Source organism: Benincasa hispida, chromosome 1, assembly GCF_027475165.1.
Source record: "Benincasa hispida cultivar pf3 chromosome 1, pf3_genome.v1.1, whole genome shotgun sequence".
Lineage (NCBI taxonomy): Eukaryota > Viridiplantae > Streptophyta > Magnoliopsida > Cucurbitales > Cucurbitaceae > Benincasa > Benincasa hispida.
Window position 1 is genome coordinate 43,422,841 of NC_143478.1, and position 25,618 is coordinate 43,448,458.

General features: G+C 38.3%; 1 protein-coding gene and 1 non-coding gene across 3 annotated transcripts in view; both read right to left on the reverse strand.

The window, feature by feature from the left end:
* The window catches only part of LOC120080791 (ARM repeat superfamily protein), a 105,236-nt gene that overhangs the window by 30,798 nt on the left and 48,820 nt on the right, over positions 1-25,618 (reverse strand). For both annotated transcript variants that reach the window (XM_039035423.2, XM_039035431.2), the window contains exons 16-18: positions 24,149-24,284; positions 23,676-23,825; positions 7,087-7,172 (exon numbers count right to left, since the gene is read on the reverse strand). In XM_039035423.2, the coding sequence (XP_038891351.1) occupies positions 7,087-7,172; positions 23,676-23,825; positions 24,149-24,284 (372 nt within the window). The remainder of the gene's footprint in view (positions 1-7,086; positions 7,173-23,675; positions 23,826-24,148; positions 24,285-25,618) is intronic.
* On the reverse strand, positions 25,393-25,474 carry LOC120070426 (small nucleolar RNA Z103). Its single transcript, XR_005479919.1, has one exon. It is a non-coding gene; the product is annotated as a small nucleolar RNA Z103 (small nucleolar RNA).

Below are 25,618 nucleotides of genomic sequence, written 5' to 3' on the forward strand. Positions count from 1 at the left end.
TATATAGGTAGAACACTGTCTTGGAGTAGATCAGACATAACTTTCTTCAACCAGATTTCTTCACAGATTCCAAAACTCATAGTTCTATATTCAGCTTTAGCACTACTTCCAACCATACTTTTCTTCTTACTTCTCCAAGTAACTAGATTACCCCACACAAGAGTACAATATCCAGAGGTAGACTTTCTGTCAATAATTGATCCTGTCCAATCAGAGTCGGTATAAGCCTCAATGCATTTCCTGCCAGTTTTTTTGAACATCAAACCTTTACCTAGTGAGCTTTTCAAATATTTCAGAATCCAATTCACAGCTTCCATATGTTCTTCGAAGGGTGTCTGCATAAACTGAATAACACAGACAACATAGGAAAATCTAGTCTAGTGTGAGATTAGTAAATCAATTTTCCCACTGGATGCTAATACCTCTCTTTATCAACAGGAACTTTGTCAACAGAATCTCCTCGTTTCGCATTGAATTCAATAGGAGTGTCAGCAGGTCTACATCCAGTCATACTTGTTTCTTTTAACAAGTCAAGAGTGTATTTCTGTTGTGAGACAAAGATCCCTTCCCTTGATCTTGCCACCTCCATTCCAAGGAAATACTTTAGATTCCTTAGAGCTTTGATCTCAAATATTAGCCATGTTCTTTTTCAACCTGGTGATCTCAGCAGCAGCATCTCCTGACAGGACAATATCATCCACATACACAATTAGAACAACAATTTTCCCAGATACTGACCTTTTTGTAAACTTGTGATCAGAGTGTCCCTGAGTGAATCCTTGGAACTTAACAAAGGTAGTAAACCTGTCGAACCACCCTCTCGGGGATTGTTTCAAACCATACAAAGACTTCCTAAGTTTACAAACCTGATGATTAAACTAAGCTTCAAAACTGGAGGGGGGCTCATATACACCTCACCTCTTCTTCTAATTCACCATTCAGATATGCATTTTCACATCAAGTTGATGGAGAGGCCAATCTTTATTAATTGCAACAGAAAGAAAGAGCCAAACCGTATTTAACTTCTCTACTAGGGAGAAAGTCTTAGAATAATCTATCCCATAAGTTTGAGTAAACCCTTTTGCTACAAGTCTGACATTGTACCTGTCTAGAGTTCCACCTGATTTATACTTCAGAGTGAACACCCACTTGCACCCAACTGTTTTATGCCGTTTAAGAAGAGCAACAAGGTCCCACGTATTATTCTTTTCAAGAGCTCTCATTTCTTCCATGACGGTAGTCTTCCACTCAAAAATTTCCATAGCCATATGTATGTTTTTCAATATTGTTACTGTATAAAGGGTGGCAGTGAATGCGCTGAACCCAGAAGACAGATTACTGTAAGACATACAACTATATATGGGGTACTTGGTGCAGGATTTGGTGCCCTTTCTCAATGCAATACGCATGTCAAGAGAGATATCATAATCCTCTAGTTTGTTTGATTCCTCATCTGTAATGGAATTTTGATTACATTTTCTAGCCTGATGAAAAATCTCACTCTCTTGTATTTCTGTCGAAGTTTCATCACTACTTGCAACCCTCTTGTGTTTCTGTCGAAGTCTCATCACTACTTGCAACCCTGTTTATTCTCTGGAACTAACATATAAGTCTCATCACTACTCATCACTACTTGCAACCCTCTTGGTTTAGATTCATGAACCGGAGCTGGTGGAGTAGTAGGGGAAACCATTTCCTTTTTGAAATTCTTTCTATAGTAGGTTATCCAAGGGACTTGTTTAGTGGGTAGAACGGTGTCATGGGCACTCAGGATAGGTTTAGGAAGGAGTTCAGGAAGGTTAGTAGAGATTGAAGATGTGGATCACTAGTACTCTCCCCCTAAAGATGAAATGTTTCGGGGAAGAAGGGTGGAAACATTTATAACCTTGCTAGTGAAGGGGATACCCAACGAAGACACATTTCTAAGCATGGGGGATAAACTTAGTTTGGTTAGGTCTCATCACTACTTGCAACCCTGTTATTCTCTGGAACTACATATAAGTCTCATCACTACTTATCACTACTTGCAACCCTCTTGGTTTAGATTCATGAACCGGAGCTGGTGGAGTAGTAGAGGACACCATTTCCTTTTTGAAATTCTTTCTATAGTAGGTTATCCAAGGGACTTGTTTAGTGGGTAGAATGGTGTCATGGGCACTCAGGATAGGTTTAGGAAGGAGTTCAGGAAGGTTAGTAGAGATTGAAGATGTGGACCAGTTAGTCTCTTCACTAATACTCTCCTCCTAAAGATGAAATATTTCCGGGAAGAAGGGTGGAAACATTTATAACCTTGCTAGTGAAGGGGATACCCAACGAAGACACATTTCTAAGCATGGGGGATAAACTTAGTTTGGTTAGGTCTCATCACTACTTGCAACCCTGTTATTCTCTGGAACTAACATATAAGTCTCATCACTACTCATCACTACTTGCAACCCTCTTGGTTTAGATTCATGAACCGGAGCTGGTGGAATAGTAGGGGACACCATTTCCTTTTTGAAATTCTTTCTATAGTAGGTTATCCAAGGGACTTGTTTAGTGGGTAGAACGGTGTCATGGGCACTCAGGATAGGTTTAGGAAGGAGTTCAGGAAGGTTAGTAGAGATTGAAGATGTGGACCAGTTAGTCTCTTCACTAGTACTCTCCCCCTAAAGATGAAATATTTCCGGGAAGAAGGGTGGAAACATTTATAACCTTGCTAGTGAAGGGGATACCCAACGAAGACACATTTCTAAGCATGGGGGATAAACTTAGTTTGGTTAGGCCCATGACTATGGACAAAGGCAGCGCACCCAAAAACTCGAAAAGGGAACATCAGGAATAAGCTGCATGGTAGGGTATGACTCCTTGAGGCATTCAAGAGGGGTTTGGAGTTGGAAGACACGGGAAGACATTCGATTAATAAGATAGCTGTTGTCAAAACTGCATCCCCCCATAAGTAAGATGGAAGTGAAGTAAACAACATGAGAGATCGTGCAACCTCAAGAAGGTGACGATTCTTCCTTTTCAGCCACCCCATTCTGTTGAGGTGTATACACACATGAGCTTTGATGGATAATGCCTTTAGAAGACAGAGAATCACGAAGAGTATTATTAAGGAACTCATGACCATTATCACTACAAAGAATAGCAATTTTGGTGTTGAACTAAGTCTCAACAGCAGTGTAAAATTGTTGAAATACCGATGAAACCTCAGATTTATCAATAAGGAGAAAAACCCATGTAAGATAGGTATGATCATCAATAAAGGTCATAAACCACCGTTTCTCCGAAGAGGTGGTAATACTCAAGGTACCCCAAACATCACTATGAATAAGGGTGAAGGGCTGAGAAGGTTTGTAAGGTTGAGATGGAAAGGTGATCCTATGCTTTTCTGCACGAATGCATACATCACAAAATAGAGAAGAGACATCAACTTTATTGAATAAATGAGGAAATAAATATTTCATATATTTGAAATTTGGATGACCAAGGTGAAAATGCCACAACATACAATTTTTTTCTGAAGTTGAAAAATAAGAAGACAACAAACTAGTCCTATAACAGTTCCTAGAGAAAGCATCATCATCAAGGACATAGAGTCCCCTATTGTGCCGGGCAGTGCCAATTGTCTTCCTTGAGCTCAAGTCCTAAAATAAAACATTATCTAGTGAGAAAGCAACTTGACAATTCAAATCTCCAGTTATCTTACTAATAGATAGTAAATTGCAAGATATTTAGATACATGCAACACATTCTGTAAAGTTAAACCATCAAAAGGAGAAATATGACCATTGTCCACAATAGGAGCAAGGAACTCATTTGCAATCCGAATCTTTTCATTACCAGCACTCGAAAGATATGATAGAAAATTATTAGAAGATCCAGTCAAATGATTTGTAGCCCCTGAATCAAGTGTCCATGGTTTCTTACTATTTATGCTGAGGAGACTTAAGGATTGAGAGGTATCTGATTGAGCAATAACCTCAAGGGAAGAGACACCGGGTCACTTTGGCAATTCACCTGAGGTTGTGATTGGGGGCCAATCGCAGATTCACTCATAAGAGCCCGACCAGGCTTGGAGGACGTCTTCTGCCATTTAGTGATTTACCATGTAACTTCTGATACTGATCTTTCGTATGCTAGGGTTTCTTGCAATGTTCACACACCGAGGTCTGTTTCCCATTTTGCTTGTCACTATCAGAACCAGATAATTTTGTACTGAAAGCAGTAGAATCAGTAGCAAATATAGTCATGATGTCCATAGCACAGACTCTATCTTCCTCTAGACGAACCTCAGAACACACTTCCACTAGAGAAGGTATAGGCCTCTGTCCTAGTATACGGCCTTTCACAGCATCAAACTTGGAGTTCAAACCAGTTAGGAAATCATAGACACGATTGACTTCCTCAATCTTGGAATACTGAACACCTCCACAAGGGCAATCCCAGATGATTCCACGACAAATGTCCATCTCCTGATAGATTAAGGACAATTTGTTAAAGTATGAAGTGACATCCATCATCCCCTGTTTGCACTCGTGAGCCTGTTTACGCATAGTGTAAAGACGAGATGCATTCTGCCTCTTAGAATATAATTTCTGAACTGCATCCCAGATATCTCAAGTAGTCGCAGCATACAACAACGATTTCCCTATCTGAGGTTCCATACTATTAATCAACAGCAATCGAAGCAGGGCGTCTTCTCATTTCCAAATGCGCTCCTGAGAATCCACTGGCCTAGGTCTTGGTATCTCACCAGTTAGATACCCAAACTTGTGACACCCCTCAAGAGTCATTTTACTGGACTGAGACTAGGAGAAATAATTCTGACCATTCAACTTTTCTCCTACAATTAACCCTATGGAATTTCTCATAGATCCAGATAAATAGTTTGCAGCAATTAAAGCAGAGAAAAAGGTTACCGGATTCTCTGGATACATCGATGGACCGGAAAGAATGTTAGAATTCACTGTACTAGAATTTAAGTTTGTGAAAACACCTAGGGCTGCTCGAAAAGCAGCGATTTTTTTCTGAAAACTTGCTTGAAGATTAACCAACTGTTGTTGAACCATTACTGGAGATAAACCAATCAAACCTTGATGTTCATAACTAGATGGCTCATGATGAGGAAGGCCCAGCGGCTGCAAATAGGTTGTTTGTCGTTGAAAGGGAAAGGAGCCAGGGATTCCCAACGTTGCCACAACAGGGGATTTACCTCTGGTAGGCGAACGACTCACCAATCTCGACTCCAAGGTGTAGATTTCAGCTACTAGCAGTGAATTTGGAAGGATAGGTAACGGAAACTCTTGGCAACAAAGGAGGAACACCGGCGACATTGTGAAAAAGGGGGGTGGCGCTAGGGTTTCCATCAAAGAGTTGTGGTGGCGTTAGAGTTAGACGGATATGCAAGGACCGGAGGTACTGATTAACTGCAGCTTGGACAGTAGTAACAACGATGGTATCGACGATGGCAGTAGTATCGATAGTAGTGAGGCTGGTGCAAAACTAAGATTATCTTGCACCGATTGGTTTTTGCCGATGGCGGCTAGGGTTTTGTCACCATACTCTGATACCATGTTAAAAAATAGAAAATAGAGAACACTAGGTTTACATGAAAAACCCTAGAAGAACAAAGAGAAAAACCACAATAGAGAGTCTCTTTTATTATTTTTAACACACAATGAAAGTTACAATAGAAGTCATATTTATAGACTCTAGCAAGCCCCAAAACAAATAAGGAAATAAACCTAGGGTAAAGTAAAATACTAAAATACCCTTGGGACTATAAACTATCGACAAAGCCCCTTATTTCCAAAAAACAATTCTCGAGAAAAATCCATCTCCAATTTTTACTAAGCTCCAGAAGGTTATCCAAGATGCAGTGAAATTGGTTGTGTGAACTGTGAACCGATTACTATTATTAGAGCTCAAGGATGGGTTGGTTTTATTATTGTTGCTAAACTTAAAAGGATGCAAGATGCTGTAAAGTCTTGGTTTGCTGTTTTTGAGAATGAAAGGAAGTGAAAAGTGGAAAGAAGTCCTTGAAATGCTTGGATAATATCTATCGTTCTTGGTTCAAGTTGAAATTTAGTTCCCTTTGATCTTAGCCGAAACTTTTAAGTGTTGAAGGTTTGAAAGGATTCAACGCACTTTTATGACGCATCACTTCATTGATTAGGCCGTTTTGAAACGCTCCAGTCAATTCCTTCCTTTGGTGCTCTCTTTCCAATTTTTTATAGACAATTCAATTCAAGTCATTGTTAAAGATGTAGTGCTTTGTTTGTTCTTCTTCTTTAGTTAGCCTGTGTTCTATTGCTAAGTGTTTGCATTGTACTTGATTTCAACTCTTGTTGGTTATTTCTGTTTCGTCTCCATTATTGTATTTTAAGTATTAGTCTCATTCCATTATTTCAATGAAGAGGCTTGTTTCCATTAAAAAAAAATAATAAAATCTCTAAAGATATTTACAATGATACAATTATTCTAATATAAAATCAGAAAACATGTTTTTGGTCTTTAAATTTGGGTTGCTACAACTTGCACCTTGTTAAAAACAAGAGGTTTGAGAGAATAGTAATAATCTATTCCTAGTGTGCAATGGTAGCCCTAGTAAAAGAAAATAAAAAGACAATAAAGGACAATATGTCTAAGATATGTACAATAATACAATTATACTAATATAAGATCTACAACACACCTAAATGCGGGGAAGAATCTAAATATGTCGACTTTTGTCCTAAAATTAGCCATTATGACAGTGAAGTATTAGATAAATTAAACTCCATATGTTCTATCTCGGCTTGTCCATCATGTATAAGTTTTAATTTCGAATTGATGCCACCTAATTTCAGTTCCCAATAAATTCAGACATTAATGACAAAAAATGAGTTTTGCAGCTTTAAATTTAAGTAACCACTATAACAAGAAATGGGTTTATACCAGGAAACTGACAATCAAATGTGCCAAAAGTCTACTCCCAGTCTAGACATATACGGAAACGATAAATACAGCCATAAACATAGATACAAAAATAACTCTTAAGCACATGCAAAACAATATAAAAAGTAAAGCCCCAACTTACAACAAATTATTTAATCATGATACCTATACAGGCCCCTCACAGCAGAGGTTAAGATTTTCGTGTAAGTAGCTGGATTTTGTCTCAGAGATGGTACATTATCTTCATCAACCTGAAAAATGAAATACGCTTCTTTTAATTTACTAATGATTGCACAAAATTCATAAGAACGGGAAATTATCCTACAATTTTAATGATTTAAGTGGACCACTAGCTCAAGAACATCCAATCTTCAATTCTTCTCCTTAGTCAAAGAATTGAAGAAGTGTTTGTCCTCATGAAGGCAAGCGGCTGTTCATCTTGAACATAGGTTCAAGGCAACTAAAAGATGCAAAAGGCGAGTGCCTTATTAACGTTATCACCCTTAGTACTTGCAAGGCAATAAGGCCTTCTCTTGCCTTGTCCTCGCCATAGGCAAGCACCTGGGAGCACCTCCATATGGTAAGAAAGTATAAAGATGGAAATTTTTATCAAGAGGAGGTAGACTCATCCTTTGTAAATCAATTCTTAACATACAACATTCCCATTTTTTATGGTGTTCTTTATCCAAATCAGAATATTAATTCATTTAGGGCTCTTAGATTTCCATAGAGCTTGAAAAATCTCTTTATCAAGAGGAGATGAAGCAATCTTTGACAAAAATGTAACTGAATACTTTCCAGAGGAGTCCAATGACCAAAGCCTAGAATCAGGTGCTTGAGATAGTCTTTTGCCTTCTAAGCAACTCAATAGTTGCTGAACTTCTGAAAACTCCTCCTCTTTTGGCTGCCTCCAATATAGCAAGTCCCATGAACAAGTCCGAATACCAATGATCATATATACTACCCTTTGGTAGTGAAGCAAAATGAAGAAGTGAAGGAAAACTCATTTTTAATGGAAGATCAGTGCAACACAAATCAAGCAAAAAGAAAATACTCCATCCATTTCCAAGTTTAAAAACAAGTGACTCAAATTTACTCCAAATCTTTGATATGCTAATCCATGGAGTTTGCAAACTCAAACCTAACTTTCCAGAAGTGTGCCAATGATGAGGATCAACACCATGAATGCTTTTCACCATTTTGCACAAAAGAGATTCTGGTTCTTTTAAAAACTTCCAATTGCATTTTAACAACCGCACCCAATTCCTATTTTCTAGATTACCCAATTCGAGACCTCCATCCTGCAAGGCTTTCGAGGCTATCTCCCATTTCACCAGGTGGTTTAGTTTGCTCCCTTTCTGTCCTTCCCAGAAAAAAATTACACATAATCCTTTCTTACTGTGAAATCACTGAGCAAGGCCTTTGAAAAATAGACATATAGTACGTGGGTAGATTTTCCAAGACTGCATTACAAAGTGTTAACCGGCCCCCTCTAGACAAATTATTCCGCTTCCATATGTCAAGCTTCATAGCACTTTGTCTATAATTCGTTGCCAAAAAGATTGTTGTTTAGGACATCCACCGAGAGGTAAACCCAAATAAGTGAATGGCAGTTTTCCAACTTTACAATTCAGTCGAGAAGAGGCAGAAATCAAGTTATCTTCATCAATATTAACACCATAAAGTGCTGACTTATCCCAATTTACCTTTTTCCCAAGCACCACTCAGCAAACCCAATTGTTTGAATAAGGATGTCCAACATAGCATCGTCATGCTTGCAAAATAGGAGAGTGTCGTCAGCAAATTGCAAAATTGATAAATAAACTTTATCTTTTCCAACCAAGAAACCTTCAAACATTCTAGTTCCATGTATTCAAGAAATAAAGGCACAAAGGACTTCACTAATAATGAGAAATAAAAAGGGTGATAAAGCCACCTTTGTGAATTCCTCTTGAGGCAAGAATACAACCTCTAGGCCTTGCGTTCATGTAAATTGAAAATTTTGGATTGTGAATACAGCCGTTAATCCGTTCTACCCATTTTGATTGAAATCCCATAAGGATGAGAATTCTTTCAAGAAAGCTCCAATCGACTTGGTCAAAGGCTTTCTCTGCGTCCAATTTAACAATCCAACCTTTCTTTTTCTTGGCACGGTAGTATTCAACAGCTTCATTATTAGTTATGAGAACCAGTTCTAGGATTTGTCTTCCACCTATGAAAGCACTTCCTGTATTAGAAATGAGACTTGGCATTACCTTCTTCATCCCGTTGGCAAGATCTTTGGGGATTATTTTGTACATCGATGTGGTTAGACTTATTGGTCTAAACTCTTTAACATAAAGAGAAGCTTTTGCTTAATGAAAAGCTTTCTTTCCTTTCTTTTTTCCCCCTAAAAAAAACATGATTTCCATTTTTTCTGTCTTTTTTATTGTTGATTATTTTCTTTATTGTGAAATTTTATATTGTACTTATTGTATTATATTTGTTGTATTTTATTCTTTCCTTATTTGTAATTGGGTATTTCTTCTATTTAAGAAACCCTTTCCTCCTAAGATTAATAAGAGAAAAAATAATATTTTTTTAGTATTTATGTATGCTCAGAAGATTTTGCTCGAAGATAGACAAGAAGATGGGAAGGCAACAGTGCCTGTAAAGTCAAACATCTTGCCAAATGGAAGGAGGTATCAAACTCTTAACAAAATGAAGGTTTAGACATTGGCAACTTAAAAATGAGAAATACAACTTTTCTAGTTATTTGGGTTCAGTATTTTTATCATGAATCTTCTTAATTGGAAATTAGCAGTGATGGAAGAGTTCAATGCACTGAAACAAAATTGAACATGGGACATAGTCGAATTACCAAAAGATAAGAAGACGGTGGGATGCAAATGGGTGTTCACCGTAAAATGTAAAGCTGATGGTAGTATTGAAAGGTACAAGGCCAGATTAGTTGTCAAGGGGTTCACTCAGACCTATGGCATTGATTATCAAGAAACATTTGCTCTAGTAGCTAAAATTAATTTTATTAGAATCTTGTTATCTGTGGCAGTTAATTTTGATTGGCCTCTTTATCAACTTGATGTGAAGAATGTCTTTCTCAATGGGGATCTTGAAGAAGAGGTTTTAATGGACTTGCCACCTGGTTTTGAGGTGGATCTCGGGATTAACAAAGTGTTAAAGTTAAAGAAATCATTATATGGACTTAAAAAATCTCCCAGAGCATGGTTTGAACGGTTTGGAAAGGCAGTCACAAGCTATGGATTCAATCAAAGTCATACTGATCATATTATGTTCTATAAACATACTGGAATTGGTAAGTTGGTCGTTTTGATAATGTATGTTGGTCGTATCATTCTTACAGGTAATGATGAGACAGGACTAAATATCTTGAAGAAAAACCTTACTAATGATTTTCAAATCAAGGACCTGGAAACCTTAAAGTATTTCCTAGGAATGGAGTTTGCCAGATCTAAAAATGGCATTCTTGTCAACCAGAGGAAGTATATTCTTGACCTACTGAATGAGACAGGTTTACTTGGTTGCAAGATACCAGAAACTCCTATTGAGCAAAATTTAAAATTGGTTGCTGCAACTAAAAAAGAAGTAAAAGAAAAGGAAAAGTACCAGAGGCTTGTAGGGAGACTCATATACCTCTCTCACACACGTCTTGACATTGCTCTCGTAGTTAGTGTAGTAAGTCAGTTCATGCATGCTCCCGAGTCAATTCACTTTGAAGTAGTTTATAGAATTTTGAGATATTTGAAAGGTACTCCAGTAAAAGGTATATTATTCACGAAGCATGACCACCTAAACATTGAGGTTTACACTGATGCTGATTGGGCAGGAAGCACGATTGATAGAAGATCTACTTCGGGGTAGTGCTCTTTTGTTGGAGGAAATCTGGTTACTTGGCGAAGTAAAAAACAAAGTGTGGTTGCAAAAAATAGTGTTGAAGCAGAATTTAGGGCATTAGCCCATGGTATTTGTCAGGGCATATGGATAAGACTATTGAAAGAATTGAATTTCTCTCAGACAATGCCCATACGAATCTATTATGATAACAAGTCAGCAATTTCCATTGCTCACAATCCAATCCTTCATGATAGGATCAAACAAATTGAAGTTGATAAACACTTCATAAAGGAAAAGATCGATGCAGGAATAATATGCATTCCCTTTCTCCCGACAGCAGAGCAAATCGCAGGTGTGTTAACCAAAGGTCTTCCAAAGTGGCAATTCAACAAGTTGATTGACAAGCTGGCTATGAATGAAACCAGCTTGAGAGGGAGTGTTGATTATTTCTTTTATTGTGAAATTTTATATTGTACTTATTGTATTATATTTGTTGTATTTTATTCTTTCCTTATTTGTAATTATTTTATTCTTTCTTTATTTGTAATTGGGTATTTCTTCTATTTAAGAAACCCTTTCCTCCTAAGATTAATAAGAGAAAAAATAATGTTTTTTAGCATTTATGTATGCTCAGAAGATTTTGCTCGAAGATAGACAAGAAGATGGGAAGGCAACAGTGCCCGTAAAGTCAAACATCTTGCCAATTGGAAGGAGGTATCAAACTCTTAACAAAATGAAGGTTTAGACATTGGCAACTTAAAAATGAGAAATACAACTTTGCTAGTTATTTGTGTTGAAATTATATTTTAGCCCTAAGGGCGTTTTTGTCTTTTATCAGTCTAGGGTTTTTCATTGTTTGGTTATTATATTTGTTCCTATATTGTATACTGTGTATCTGAATTAAAAATAAAAAACTCTTATCGTGGTTTTTTCTCCCTGGTCTAGGGTTTTCCACATAACTCTGGTGTTTTCTTTTCTTCCCTAACTTTTCAAGATGGTATCAGAGCATGGTGATGAGAACGTCGCTGGAATAGAAGAGATTCAGTCATCGACTCTAGTAGGGGATGGAACTCCAAGAGAAAATTCTAACAGTACTGAAATTAGGGCTACCGTCGACCAATATCTACGGTCATTACTTGGACCAATTCAGATCCAACCAGCCCTAATAGATCCAACCATCACTGCCGTCGGAGGACCCCTGCTGCTGTCATCGACAACTTCAACCACACTGTCGCCGCTACCGTCGAGAATCGACCTTTCGCCGCAAGTCCAGCCCAGATCCGCCGAGGCTTCGACGTCCTCTGTGTTCCAGCCGCCGTTTTTTCCAGATCGCCGCCCCGATCCCGCTTCAGATCCCGCCGGCGTAAATCTTCCAGGTCAGTCGTCGTCCCTTCCTCTGGTTTTTTCCCTTCCGGCGGTACCCAGCCCTTCCTACCCTCCGGATCTCAGTGGTCTTCACCCAGTCCAGAACTCCTCGTGTCCTCCAAACCTTCAGACTACGCCCGATCTGTCGGTCTACCAGAACCCACAACACCGCTCGAACCCGGTCCAACCGAACCCAATCCAACTAAACCCCTTATAGCAAATTGTCTCCCACTATTTGCCCTCTGGTCAGCCAGCTCCTCCCATTGGTTTTCCCACACCGATAGAAACGATATCTTCAGGGGTCTATGGACAGAAACAACTTACAACGATTCATGGTGGGACTGTTAGTGTTCAACAGCAACTGGCGAACCTTCAGCAGCAAATTTCTACACTTGGGGCAGCCGTTCGATCTTCGACCAATCCATGAATAGATTTTTTACCAGATACATACCCAGGGGTTCCGTTATGTTCAGAACTCCGGTAACTACTTACCCTACTCTACCTTTCACAAACATTATGTCTAGGTCTGTAGGCAATTTTGCAGGAATTTCTATTGCCGAAAAACTTAATGGACTGAATTACTTTTCTTGGTCACAATCTGTGAGGATGGTTCTTGAGGGGCGGCACAAGTTTGGGTATCTAACAGGGGAAATACCCAGACCAAACCCTGGGGATCCTCAGGAACGGATTTGAAAGGGGGAGGATTCTCTCTTTCGCTCAATTTTAATAAATAGTATGGAGCCTCAGATCGGGAAGCCTCTTCTTTACTCAGTTTCTGCTCGGGATATCTGGGAAGCTGTCCAAAAACTTTATTCGAAGAGGCAGAATGCTTCACGTCTTTATACCTTGAGAAAACAGGTGCATGAATGCAAGCAATGGACACTCGATGTAACATCCTATTTCAATAAACTATCACTGTTGTGGCAAGAGATGGATCTATGTCGGGAAATAGTTTGGAATTGTCCAGTTGACGGGGTTCAGTATTCGAAAATTGAGGAGGCTGACCGTGTTTATGATTTCCTGGCTGGCTTAAACTCGAAGTTTGATGGTGTTTAGAGCCGAATTTTGGGACAAAGACCAATGTCGTCCCTGATGGAAGTTTGCTCAGAGGTCAGATTGGAAGAAGATCGAACCAGCGTTATGAATGGTACAACGCCTAATATCCTGGACTCTGTTGCGTTTGGAGTCAAGTCATCGAGTTCAGAAAATGACAAACAGAATGGAAAAAACCCTCCAATTTGTGAGCATTGCAAGAAACCATGACATACGAAAGATCAATGCTGGAAATTACATGGCCGACCTCCAAATGGCAAGCAGTGTCCTCCAAACGACAAATCTATGTCCAGTCGCGCCTTCGTTAGTGAAGCTGTTGATGGTGCCCCTCCAGGGACGAGCCAGGTGGATCCAGGTACGGTCGGAATCGGCAATATTGCACAGTCAAGTACTCCCCATTCCTTTAGTTTCTTTGCTGAGGGAAATGAATCCTGGATCTTGATTCCGGAGCAACGGACCATCTAACTGGATCATCTGACCAATTTCTCTCCTATTATCCAAGTGCTAAAAATGAGAGAATAAGAATTGCAGATGGGTCATTTGCCCCCGTTGCAGAAAAGGGCCACTTATCCCCACTTCAAGGACTGATTTTGGATAATATCTTACATGTGCCCAAAATATCGTATAATTTGCTATCAATCAGTAAGTTAACCAGAGATTTGAACTGCAAAGTTGTGTTCTCACCAGATAATGTTTTGTTTCAGGACCTGAGCTCGGGGAAGATGATTGGCACTGCCCGGCACAATAGGGGGCTCTATTTTCTTTCTGATGATGCTTTGTTTAGGAGTTTATCTAGCACTTGTTTACTATCTTCTCTTACTATTTCTGAAACTGATTTCTTATTATGGCATTTTCGTCTTAGACATCCAAATTTTCATTATATGAAATATCTATTTCCCCATTTATTTCGTAATGTGAATTTGTCATCTTTGTCGTGTGATATTTGTATCCGTGCTAAGCAGCCTAGGGCGTCTTTTACCTCACAACCTTACAAACCTTCCCGGCCCTTCCACCTGATACATAGTGACGTTTGGGACCCTTCGAATGTCCCAACGGTATCAGGTAAACGGTGGTTCGTTACCTTCATCGATGATCACACTCATCTTACATAGGTGTTTCTTCTTATAGACAAGTCTGAAGTGACGACGATCTTTCAACAATTTTACACTACCGTTGAAACCCAGTTCAATACTAAAATCACCATTCTTCGAAGTGACAATGGGCGTGAATTTGTTAATCAGACCCTTCTGAGTTCTTAAACTCTAAAGGAATTGTCCACCAAAATTCCTTTGCTTATACACCTCAGCAGAATGGGGTAGCCGAACGGAAAAATCGCCACCTCATTGAAGTAACCCGATCCTTCATGATACTTGCATCCTTACCCTCGTATCTATGGGGGGATGTTGTTCTTACTGTAGCTCATCTCATAAATCAGATGCCCTCCCGTGTGTTCAAATTCCAAATCCCCTTAGAACATTTTAAAGAATCCATCTCGTCCACTCGCCTTTTCCCTGATGTTCCTCTTAGAGTTTTTGGGTGCACCGTGTTCGTCCATAATCATGGTCCTCACCAAAGTAAATTTGCTCCTAAGGCCCAAAAATGCGTCTTTGTTGGGTATCCGCTCAATCAACGAGGCTACAAGTGCTTTCAGCCTTCCTCTCAAAAGTATTTTGTCACCATGGATGTCACATTTCTAGAGGACAAGCCCTTCTTTCCTGTTAGTCCTCTTCAGGGGGAAACTTCGAGTGAAGAGGCTAACACTTCCACCTACTCTGTTCCCTTAAACTTGTTTCCCAAACCTATCCCTGAAACAGAAACAGATGAACCTATCCTTCCTACAAAATAAGTGCCTTGGATAACCTACTATAGGAAGCATCTCCGAAAGGAAATAGTTCCCGAAATTGTTTCCCCTGTTGCTCCATCGGAAGGTGTTCAAGAGTCAGAACCGGAACCGGCTCAGGTTCAAGGTACCCCTAGTCATAATGACAATGAGTATGTTGAAGGTGATATAGGGGACTTAGGCGAAGTCAGAGATGATGACAGTGAAGTCAGGGATGATGGCAATAATGAAGCGCCCAGTGGTGCTCAGGGGACTGAAAATGAACAACAGTTGGGTACAGATCAACAGGTTGACAAGACCGATGAGATTGAGGTTGATGCTACCTTGGATTTGCCGATAGCTCTTCGAAAAGGTACTAGGTCGTGCACCAAACACTTTATGACAAGCTTCTTATCTTATAGTAACCTGTCTACGAGATTTAGAGCGTTCACCACCAGCCTGGATAATGTGATAATTCCGGGCCATGTCCTGAATGGCGAGGTGCAATTATGGAGGAAATGCGGGCCCTTGAGACTAACAAAACATGGAATCTAGTTAGTCTTCCGAGAGGTCACAAAACCGTATGGTGCAAGTGGGTGTTTACTGTCAAATACAAGTCAGAAGAAACTCTCGACAGATATAAGGCGAGATTGGTTGCAAAAGGATTCACTCAGACATATGGAGTGGATTACTCAGAAACCTTCTCACCTGTGGCAAAACTTAACACTATTCGTGTCCTCCTTTCTATGGCTGTTAATCAAGATTGGTCTCTCCATTAGTTGGATGTGAAAAATGTATTCCTGAATGGTGAACTGGAAAAAGAGGTTTATATGAACTCACCTCCAGGTTTTGAAGCCCGGTTTGGCAATCAGGTGGACAAATTAAAAAAAAATCCTTGTACGGACTGAAGCAGTCCCCTAGAGCTTGGTTCGATCGATTCACCACCTATATTAAATCTCAAGGGCTTGTTCAAGGGCATTCAGATCACACCTTGTTCACTAAGAAGTCAGCACCAAGAAAAATAGCAGTATTGATTGTCTATGTTGATGATATTATACTATCAGGAGATGACTCAGTAGAAATTGACAGGTTGAAACGACGAATGGCAGTGAGTTTAAGATAAAAGATCTCGGTACCTTGAGATATTTTCTTGGAATGGAGGTAGCAAGATCAGTAGAAGGGATCTCAGTGTCTCAGAGGAAATACACACTCGATTTGTTGAAAGAGACTGGAATGACAGGGTGTAAACCTGTAGATACACCTGTAGAAGCCAACCTCAATCTAATAAAGTCAGCAGATGATGTTCCTGTAAACAAAGAGAGATATCAACGGCTTGTGGGGAAACTAATATATATGTCACATACCAGACCTGATGTATCACATGTAGTTAGCTTGGTCAGTCAGTTCATGCAAGCTCCGTGTGAAAGACACATGGAGGCAGTCACACGGATCCTGAGGTATCTGAAGTCTTCTCCTAGAAAGGGTTTGGTTTTCAGAAAGCATGATAAAAGGTGTATCGAGGCCTACACAGATTTTGACTGGGCCGGTTCTGTTACAGATAAGAAGTCTACCTCAGGATACTGTACCTTTGTGTGGGGAAACTTAGTTACCTGGAGAAGTAAGAAGCATGGCGTCGTGGCTAGAAGCAGTGCCGAAGCCGAATACAGGGCTATAAGCTTGGGTATATGCGAAGAGATTTAGTTGAAGAAGGTTCTGGTAGATCTACATCAAGAAAGTCATGACCCGATGAGACTTTACTGCGATAACAAGGCTGCCATTAATATTGCACACAATCCAGTTCAACATGACAGAACCAAACACGTTGAGATTGACCGACACTTCATCAAAGAAAAATTGGATAACGGTAGCATTTGCATTCCTTATGTTCCGTCCAGCCAATAAGTTGCGGATGTTCTCACCAAAGGGTTACCCAGACAGACTTTTGACACCTATGTTAGCAAGTTGGGTCTCATTGACATCTACGCCCCAACTTGAGGGGGAGTGTTGAAATTATATTTTAGCCCTAAGGGCATTTTTGTCTTTTATCAGTCTAGGGTTTCTCATTGTTTGGTTATTTATACTTGTTCCTGTATTGTGTACTGTGTATCTGAATTAAAAATAAAAAACTCTTATCATGGTTTTTTCTCCCTGGTCTAGGGTTTTCCACGTAACTCTGGTGTTTTCTTTTCTTCCCTAACTTTTCAAGAATTTGTGTTCAGTATTTTTATCATGAATCTTCTGAATTTTGGGACAATTTTTTTTTCTTTATAATTTTTTTTAAAGAAAAGAGAAACGATTTCATTGAATTTTAGTAGTGTCTTGTCTTAAGATTGTGTCTCTGGAGTTTTCTCCTTTGTTGGTTTTCACCATGGAAGTAAAAAATTGTATGAATGATGTGATTATATGAATGATGCGACTTTTAATCAAGTAATCTCTCTTTCTCGCATACATAATGGTTTGAGAAGTTTTTGGTAGACTTGATGCATTTTCCGGTAAGGTCAAAGTTTCTTAAGAAAGCTAGGGACTCCTCTGGTACTTGCGCTCTCAACATGGATGGATATTTTAATGCACTGTTTGGCTGCCCACGGGAGAAAGGAAGCAGCTGCATGTTCCAATTGGTCCAAACAAGAGAGGATGGCTTGCTTTTTGGAAATTATAAGAGACATTTCATTTTTGCAAGAGAAAAAAAGAATCAACACTGCAGGAGCCTTCAAAGCAATTGATGAAAGGAGATGGTTCGATTTTAGAAATAGGTCATAGGAATACAAGTAGAAGTTATGCTGAAATAGTGAAGAAGAATTTTTTGTTCAAACAAGACTATTGTTCACCCTACCTCGTCTCTTCTTTGTAAAAATTAGGTTCCATCTTCAGTATGGGTCAGCAAAAAGAGAATTCGTTGCAGTAGGTTTTGGTGAGATTTATGTCATCTCTAGATTGTGTGCTCATAACTCCTGGCTGGAAAATCATGCGTCTTTGGAGCAATATTTTGGAGAAGCCATTACAGTCAACCCTTTTTTTAAGGATAAGGAACTGCTGAAGTTTTCTAAAGCTGGATATGAAATTCACTTTGACAGTAAGCGGAAAATCAAAGGAGGTTATCATTTAAAGATTGAAAATTGGGATTCTGAAGTATCCTCTCATCCAGAGGTTATCAAAAGATATGGAGGTTTCAAGATAGGTTCAGTTTTCAACATTGTGAATGAAATTGAAGCTTTTGTTCTTATTCCCATCGTTTATTAAAATTCTATTTGTTCAAGGTTGCATCACTATGCCAGAGAAGTGAAGCATTAAGTTAAAGTTTTTAAGGCATTTCCTTTTTCGAGAAGACTTTTTGGTTGTCTTCATTTAAGAGCTGTGTTTTTTCACTAATTCTTCGTTTTTGGAAAAAAGGAAATAGAACTTTTCGCTGAAAAATGAAAAGACAAATGCTCAAAGATACAATAACCTTTAAGAGATCTTAATAAAGATGCAGAAGATCCTGTTGAAGTTAGAGGTGCAAGAATGGTGAAAATGACTTTCAGAAGAGGAAGCAATGCAGTAAATAGGAGTTTCAGATGTAGGAGATCATTCCACTATAATAGGAGAAGCAGGAGAAAAACAAAAGTACACAATTTACAATGAAAAGAAAACTCTAAAAGAGGCAAACACTTAAAACCTAACATACCAACACCGGAAAAGAAACCCATAGCTAAAGATCACAAAGACATTAAATCCAATGCCAACTAAAGACCAGCGAGCAATCAAGGAAAAAATCCTTGAAGACCAAATGTGAGAGCCTCAAACCACAATTGAGTGGGAGCAAGATATCTTGAATGAACGAGAAAAACGAAACTTATGAAATTAGAGAAAACCGACAAAACAAATAATGAGGAGAATTACAGGAAAATTATTATCTTTTAGTTAATATATAGGTTAGTTGTTAATTTAGATTAATTAATGTTTAATTAGTATTTTAGAATTCGCTACACTTGAGGCTTACGCTGTTAAAAAAAATTAAAAACCCTAGTATTTTAGAATTAATTAGTCAATTGTCTTATTTTCTTGTAAGACTATAAATAACTATTTTAGGGTTGTAATAGAAAGCTTTTGAATATCATTTTAATATTGAACATTGTGTTCTTGGAGAATCTTCTCTCATCTAGATGGCCTTCCCTCGTTTGGCCATGGATTTGGCCTAATACCTCACTCAGTGCATCAACAAACCAACTACTACATTGCAGCTTCCAAGCTTGCAAATTTCCAGAAAAAGTAATACAACTTTAAGAAAAACTATAAACTGCAAAAGGATGGTTATTCTTACACCAGAAAGAGGTAGTAAGGGAGTACAAGTTCCATAAAATGATCAAAAGTGTAAGAAACCTCCATGAAGAGAAGACTATTCCTAGCACCCCAAAGAGTCCAGAAAAATGCACAACTGGGGGCAAGCCAAAAGAACCTTTTTCCCTATGGCCAAAAAAACTAAGCAATTACAAAATCATGAAAGCGGAAAAATGAAGGCATTCCAATTGAGACTGATGTCTTGAATGGAGAAATTTTTTAATTCTTTTGCGATGGAGCACCAAGAAGAGGCATTGAGATGAGCGGTATCAAATTTGAAGGAGCTAAGAGATGCTTTGTCATGAAACACTCTTTGGTTCCTTTCAAACCGTAATTCTGATAACAAAACTTTGACTGCATTGACCCAAAGTAATCTTGACTTCTTCAATTTTGGACCAATCAAGAGTTGAAGCACATTTGCCTTAAAATCATTATCGAAAATCCAGCTAACCTTGAAGCAATTAAATAAACGAAAGAACCTTTTTAATACCATGAAAAGGATGACCAAGATAGAGGCAAGGAGATGAAAAGCGTTGTTGGCGAAAGGGAAAGACCAACCAAAAGCCTCCAAAATAGTGCCCCAAAACTGATAAGAATGGTACAGTTTTATGCTATCTGTGGGACATTTGAAGGGAGAGGAATAATAGAAACTTTAGAGAGGTTGACTGAGGAAGTTTGGGAGTTGGTTAGAATTAATGCTTCCTAATGGGCATTGTTTTTTTTGTTTTTTTTTTGAAACAAAACTAAGACTTTTCATTGAAATAATGAATGAAACAAAAATGGAATTCAAACTTGCCAATAAAGGCTACAACAAGACTAAGTAGAGATTTAAATAATCTAAGAAGCAATATAAACATTCCAAATTAGAAAAATATCTTGGATGGAGTAAACAGCAAAGTGTTCAGAAAGAGAACCCCATGTTGAACCTTTGACTTGACCAATCTTATAACAAACAAAACTAGGAAGTGACTTGTTGTGAAGGATGCATTGGTTCCTTTTGACAGTTGCAAGATGTCTTTTTTTTTTTCTAAAATGGAAACGAGCCTCTTCATTAATGCAATGAAATGAGACTAGTGCTCAAAGTACAAGAGGATAATACAAAGAGTGAAAAGACCAAAAGACCAAAGGATTAGGAGGCGCACCCAGGCATCTCAACTGTGTTGACACCCATAGCGCCCACATCATATCTAAGAAAACTTAGATATGAGTACTAAATGAACCCATCCAAAAGCAAAACAAAAAATCCCGAGAGCAACAAGGATCTAAAAATAAATACATCTAGAAAATACAAGGAACAAAGTAAATAGCTAATACATAATGATTCAATATGAGAACAAAAGCTAGTAAGCTAGCTGTATAAATGCCTCCAAAATAAGATTAAGTCTTGGACCGAGAAGTCAGCAGAAGTCTTGGGCATGGCGTAAAAGGATTAAAAGATCAGTCTTGCTATATCAACCGAACCATCCAAAAAGTTGATTTGTCAAGGAAAACTCTTTGATTCTTTCAAACCAAAATTCAAATAGCAATGCTTTTATTTGGAGAATGAACAAGCTCGGAAGCAACTCCATCATACTCAATAAAGCGCCAAGCAATAAAAATGTCACCAAGCCCTCATGTGTTCCACAAAAGAGTCTTCAACAAGGACGAATCAAAGAACCAAACTTTGTTACCACAGAATTTTAAAACTAGTGCTCAACAAAACTTAATACCACAATCTTCAACTAAAGAAATCAAGATGTTAAGGAATTTCCTTCTCATCAATAGGAATGAAAAAATGGGTCTTTAGCCTTGTCAATCAACTATTCTTCCTCTGTCTGAAAAAGGTAGTGTGCCAGAGACATCAAAAATTTCTTCCTCATCTAGAATCTCCTCTATTTTTATCTTTCTAAATCTTCAACACTGGCAGTTGCAATTGAATCTCCATTTGAGTCATGCTTGCTGGATTGAGAGATACTAGGTGGCAAGCTAGGGAAACCTCTCACAAAGTGTATGTTTGAGCCAGGGATCTTAAAATCTGAGTAAGTAAAGGAACTAAACTTGGGTGTAGATTTAGCTGACCTGTCGAGGAAAATACCAGGGATTTGAACCTTGACACAACATTCCTCGAGCAAATCTGAGTTGGCTAATGTTGTCCACAAGTTGGAAAAGGATGTCTTTTTTCAAATAAAATAGGTAAAGGCTTCCACAGGTGAGAATGCTTCTTGGATTTCTTTGAAAACTCACGGCCGTCCACTTTTTCTCTCCATAGAGAATCTAACTCCACCTTATCCTTTACTAAGTTCATCTCCTTCTTGTTTGAAAACTCCTTCCTGTGTGGAGAGGAACCGGAATCGTTGACCTGGGAAAGTTTCTAACAAGAAGCCAAGGTATTTGACAAGTACCCATTCTTTAATTTGCAAACTAAAGGACATCTTGAAAAGTTTGGAAGTATTCGAGCAGGTAAAAGAAAATTGAATTCAGAGTTTAGAGAATGAAATCCACTTCTTCATCTTTCATAACTTGAGACAAGCGAACAATATCAATTGGATTAATCAAATCTTTAACAAATAAAGCACCTTTGATCTTACTTGGCAGATCGATTGATACAATATCACCGAAATTCAAATAAATCTTTCCACATGTTTCATCTGTAATCTTTACAGTCGAAGGGATAAAACCACGAAGATTTTTCTTAACTTGAATTCTAGCTTTCAAGACGTTAAGAAAATTCAATGTTTCTAAAGCAATACTTTCCAATCCACCAAAATAAGCTCCAAGGGCTTCGAACGTTTGTTTACTCCAATGATCTAAAGGAAGGTTTCTTATCGTAATCCAACTTCCATAACCTCTTGTATACAACGGCTAACTGTGCATGAGCTTATTCCATTTTTCAAATTTCAGGTGGAACGAGCCAATTTCTTGCTATTTGCTTGGGCTCTCAATTAATTCCTCCAAGTCTACTTGATCTAATTTAATCAAAGCATTTTCCACAAACAGTGGATTAACAATGACATCTAATTGGAAGTACAATTTTAAAGTTTCAAAAATCTCAACCCAGTCGTTGAACTTAGTCTCGTAACTATCCATAATTTAGTATAATCTTCTTTAAAAACATCAAGACTCTTTTGAACCCAATATTGATTCTTGCTCTGTTTTTTGGGTGACAAATAAAGGGGTCGTGAACAGCTAACAGGAACCATACTCTGTTTCTTCATTGTAGTGGCAAGGCTCTGAAAAACAATTCTTGTCAACACGTCTGCCCCATGACTATTTCTCATGATCGGTATTTCAGGAAGACTCGACTCCAAACTTCGAAAAGACGACTTTAAAGATGTATCGTATAGGCGCTGAAAATCAAATAGCATATCAACAAAAGAATGCCAACCAGCCCGACGGAACATGAATGAAAAACCTACCCCTACTTAATGGCTAAACAACACATCGCATAATCCAACCCGAGGAATCGTAGAACTTAGACAAACTTGTTGCTCCATAGTCATCACGTCCATTTTTCTCAAAGAAACGAGAAACAAAGCCCTAAAGTAGTTCAATAATATTCTCCACAAACCAACTTAGCCGAGACTTAGAAATAATTAGGAACTTACTTGCCTCCACATCTTCTACTAGAAACAAACCAGCTTCATTCCATATGCAATAAGGGATCCAATTCACATTGCAACTTTTCACTTCCATGAATGAAGGGAAATCAAAGCTACTAGCTGGAACTAGCGACCTGGGCTAGGATGAAGAGATGAAGGTAATAGGGTGGTTGGAACTAGAGATTTGAGGAAGGACAGAGATAGGGACAGGAGAGCGGAAAGCGAAGAGAGGAGAAAGAAAAGGCAAAAGAGTGGAGGAAAGACAGAGAAGGAGATCGACAGACGGAACCAACGACGAAGACTGGTGGTGGGAAGAATGGAGAAGGCAACGACTGGTTGGGTAAGGTTGGGGAAAGAATCAAGGGAAAAAAGAGATGATGAAGAAGATATATGAAAAGCAAAGTGGTCGAAGATGAACAGCTAGAGTTTCAAGAAAGAGAAGCCGAAAGGTCTGTCGGCCAGGAGGACCGACGGACGGAGGCTGGTGGCCAGACGGTCAGCAGAGGACGGCCGGAAAAATGGACGGAGGCATACGAAGGTGGACAGGCGGCGATGTGGTCATTTTCCAATCTTAAGCCCGAGTAGACTATTTGCCAAACTAGATTTTCAAATTTCCCTTTTGAATTCCAATTTCTCTATTATTCATTAGTTGCAAGATGTCTATTGTTAAGTGAAACATTCATTTGTGCTGAAAGAAACCTCCAAACACACCAATAAAGCAAGAAATGAGAAAAAAAATAACATCAAACTAGTTATATGTAGAAACTTACTAGTTTCTCAATTGCTTCATAGCTTGATGAAAGCAATCTAGCCAACAAGTTACTCTTCAGTTCTTTATTAGGAACCGAACCAAGAATCAAACTTACAGCACTCACTACTTCTTCCTCGTCCTCCAAAGGTAAATGCAACTTCTCCAGACTCTAGGAAACCAAAGGCTAGTTAGACTTGGTCCAAGAGATCATTACACAAACATGACAAGTAATAACATGAATCTAGTCAAAGCAAACAAGACAAAACAACAAATTTACATAAATTTATATTATTTTCATTTCGTCTAAAGGCCAATAGCGTTTCTAAATTTACATATTACATTTAATGAGAAACATTTATTACAACATCAAACATTATTGTGTGCTGGATTTAGCTCTTAGTTTCATCTATAACATCAGTCTCTAAAAATTTCACAATATTCATTTTCCTTCAAATTTAGCTGACTAGTCACAATAATCACAGAGAATATTACCTCTCCGATCCAAATCAAAATTTCCAAATTTGGCAGTTCAAATATTACGGCAGTTGCATCTTCACAAATTTTACGGAGGGCGAAGGCACAAGCATGTGAAGAGACAGATTCTGTGATCCCAGTAGCAAGAAATAATCTGAAAATAGAAGATCAATATAAAAGGGGAAGAACTATAATTGAGAAATAAATATGAATACATTTAAGAAGATGAATACAGTAGGAAAGAACATTGCATCGATAGATTCCAGATTATAGACTACAATCATGTAAACTGCAGCCCAACTCCATCACATTTCTAAAGATGAACTGGTTTGATATGATCCCATGCCCAACAACATTTCTCAAGGCCCAAACACAATATTTGCTAGCCATGGAGTCATGCGTCAACAAGGAAGCACTCATGGAAGGAGTATGTAAAGTACCAATAGGGATTTATTGAGAATATCAGTAGAATATTAGTAAGGGTGTAATGATAATTGGTTATAAACATTGTATCCTTAGAAATTTTAAAAAAAAAAAAATTAAAAAAATGGTCAGTATGGAGAAGTTATGAAAAGTTTGTTCCAAAATTCTATAGAAAGATCCACCATTCAGCCTAATCAAGTAAGTTTTACTCCTTTGCCTCCTCAAATACCTTCCAGCCTCAAATCAATTGTGGAAATTTTTGGAATCCAATTGGGTTAAATATCCTCAAGTTCTTCATCAGGTGAAGTGAGAGTTCTTTTTTCTGATCAGCAACATGAAATTATTTCAAGGGTTTCCAGCAATTTTGGTGACTTTTCAAAAAAGAGGTGTATAAAGAAGCTTATTAAATCATGATTCCTGTTCAATTATTATTCAGAAGTCTAAAAGGGAGGATTTCGTCATTCTTTTTACTTGAACATGATGGAACTTTTGAGTTTTCAGCTAGCCTTTTGTGGAATCTTTTGTGGAAAAAAAAATCAGAAGGTGCGTAGGTCTTTTGGGATGAAATAAAACTAGTGGTTGTTGAAGTCTTTATACGATGACAATTATACTTGGTCTAGTGGAGAGTTTCAAGGCTTTCCAGATTTATTCCAGCCCTCTGCCCTCTATTATTAGAAGCTTGATGTTTCTTTGGCCCTTCATCAGAATTCTAAAGAAGCTATGAAGTCATGGTTTACTGATTTTAGAAGCAGGTTATTGTAGGCCTAAAATTTCAGGGTGGCTTTGTCTTCAAGTTGTCATAGTTGGCTGGATTTTTCCTTTTGTGAATGTGCTGGAAGATGGATCAGATAAAAAAGTGCTGCAAACACCAGCAAAGGATAATCAGCGTCAATCATTTGGGGAAAGTATCATCATTTCCATCTTCAGAGCCAACATTCAACTAAGATCCCCTCTCCAAGTTTTTGGTGCCTTTTTCTATTTGGTTTCGTCTGGTTCTAAGTTGTTATGGTTCATTGGTTCTCCAATTATTCAAGTCAAGCTTCAGTCTCAATGATGTTTGGAAAT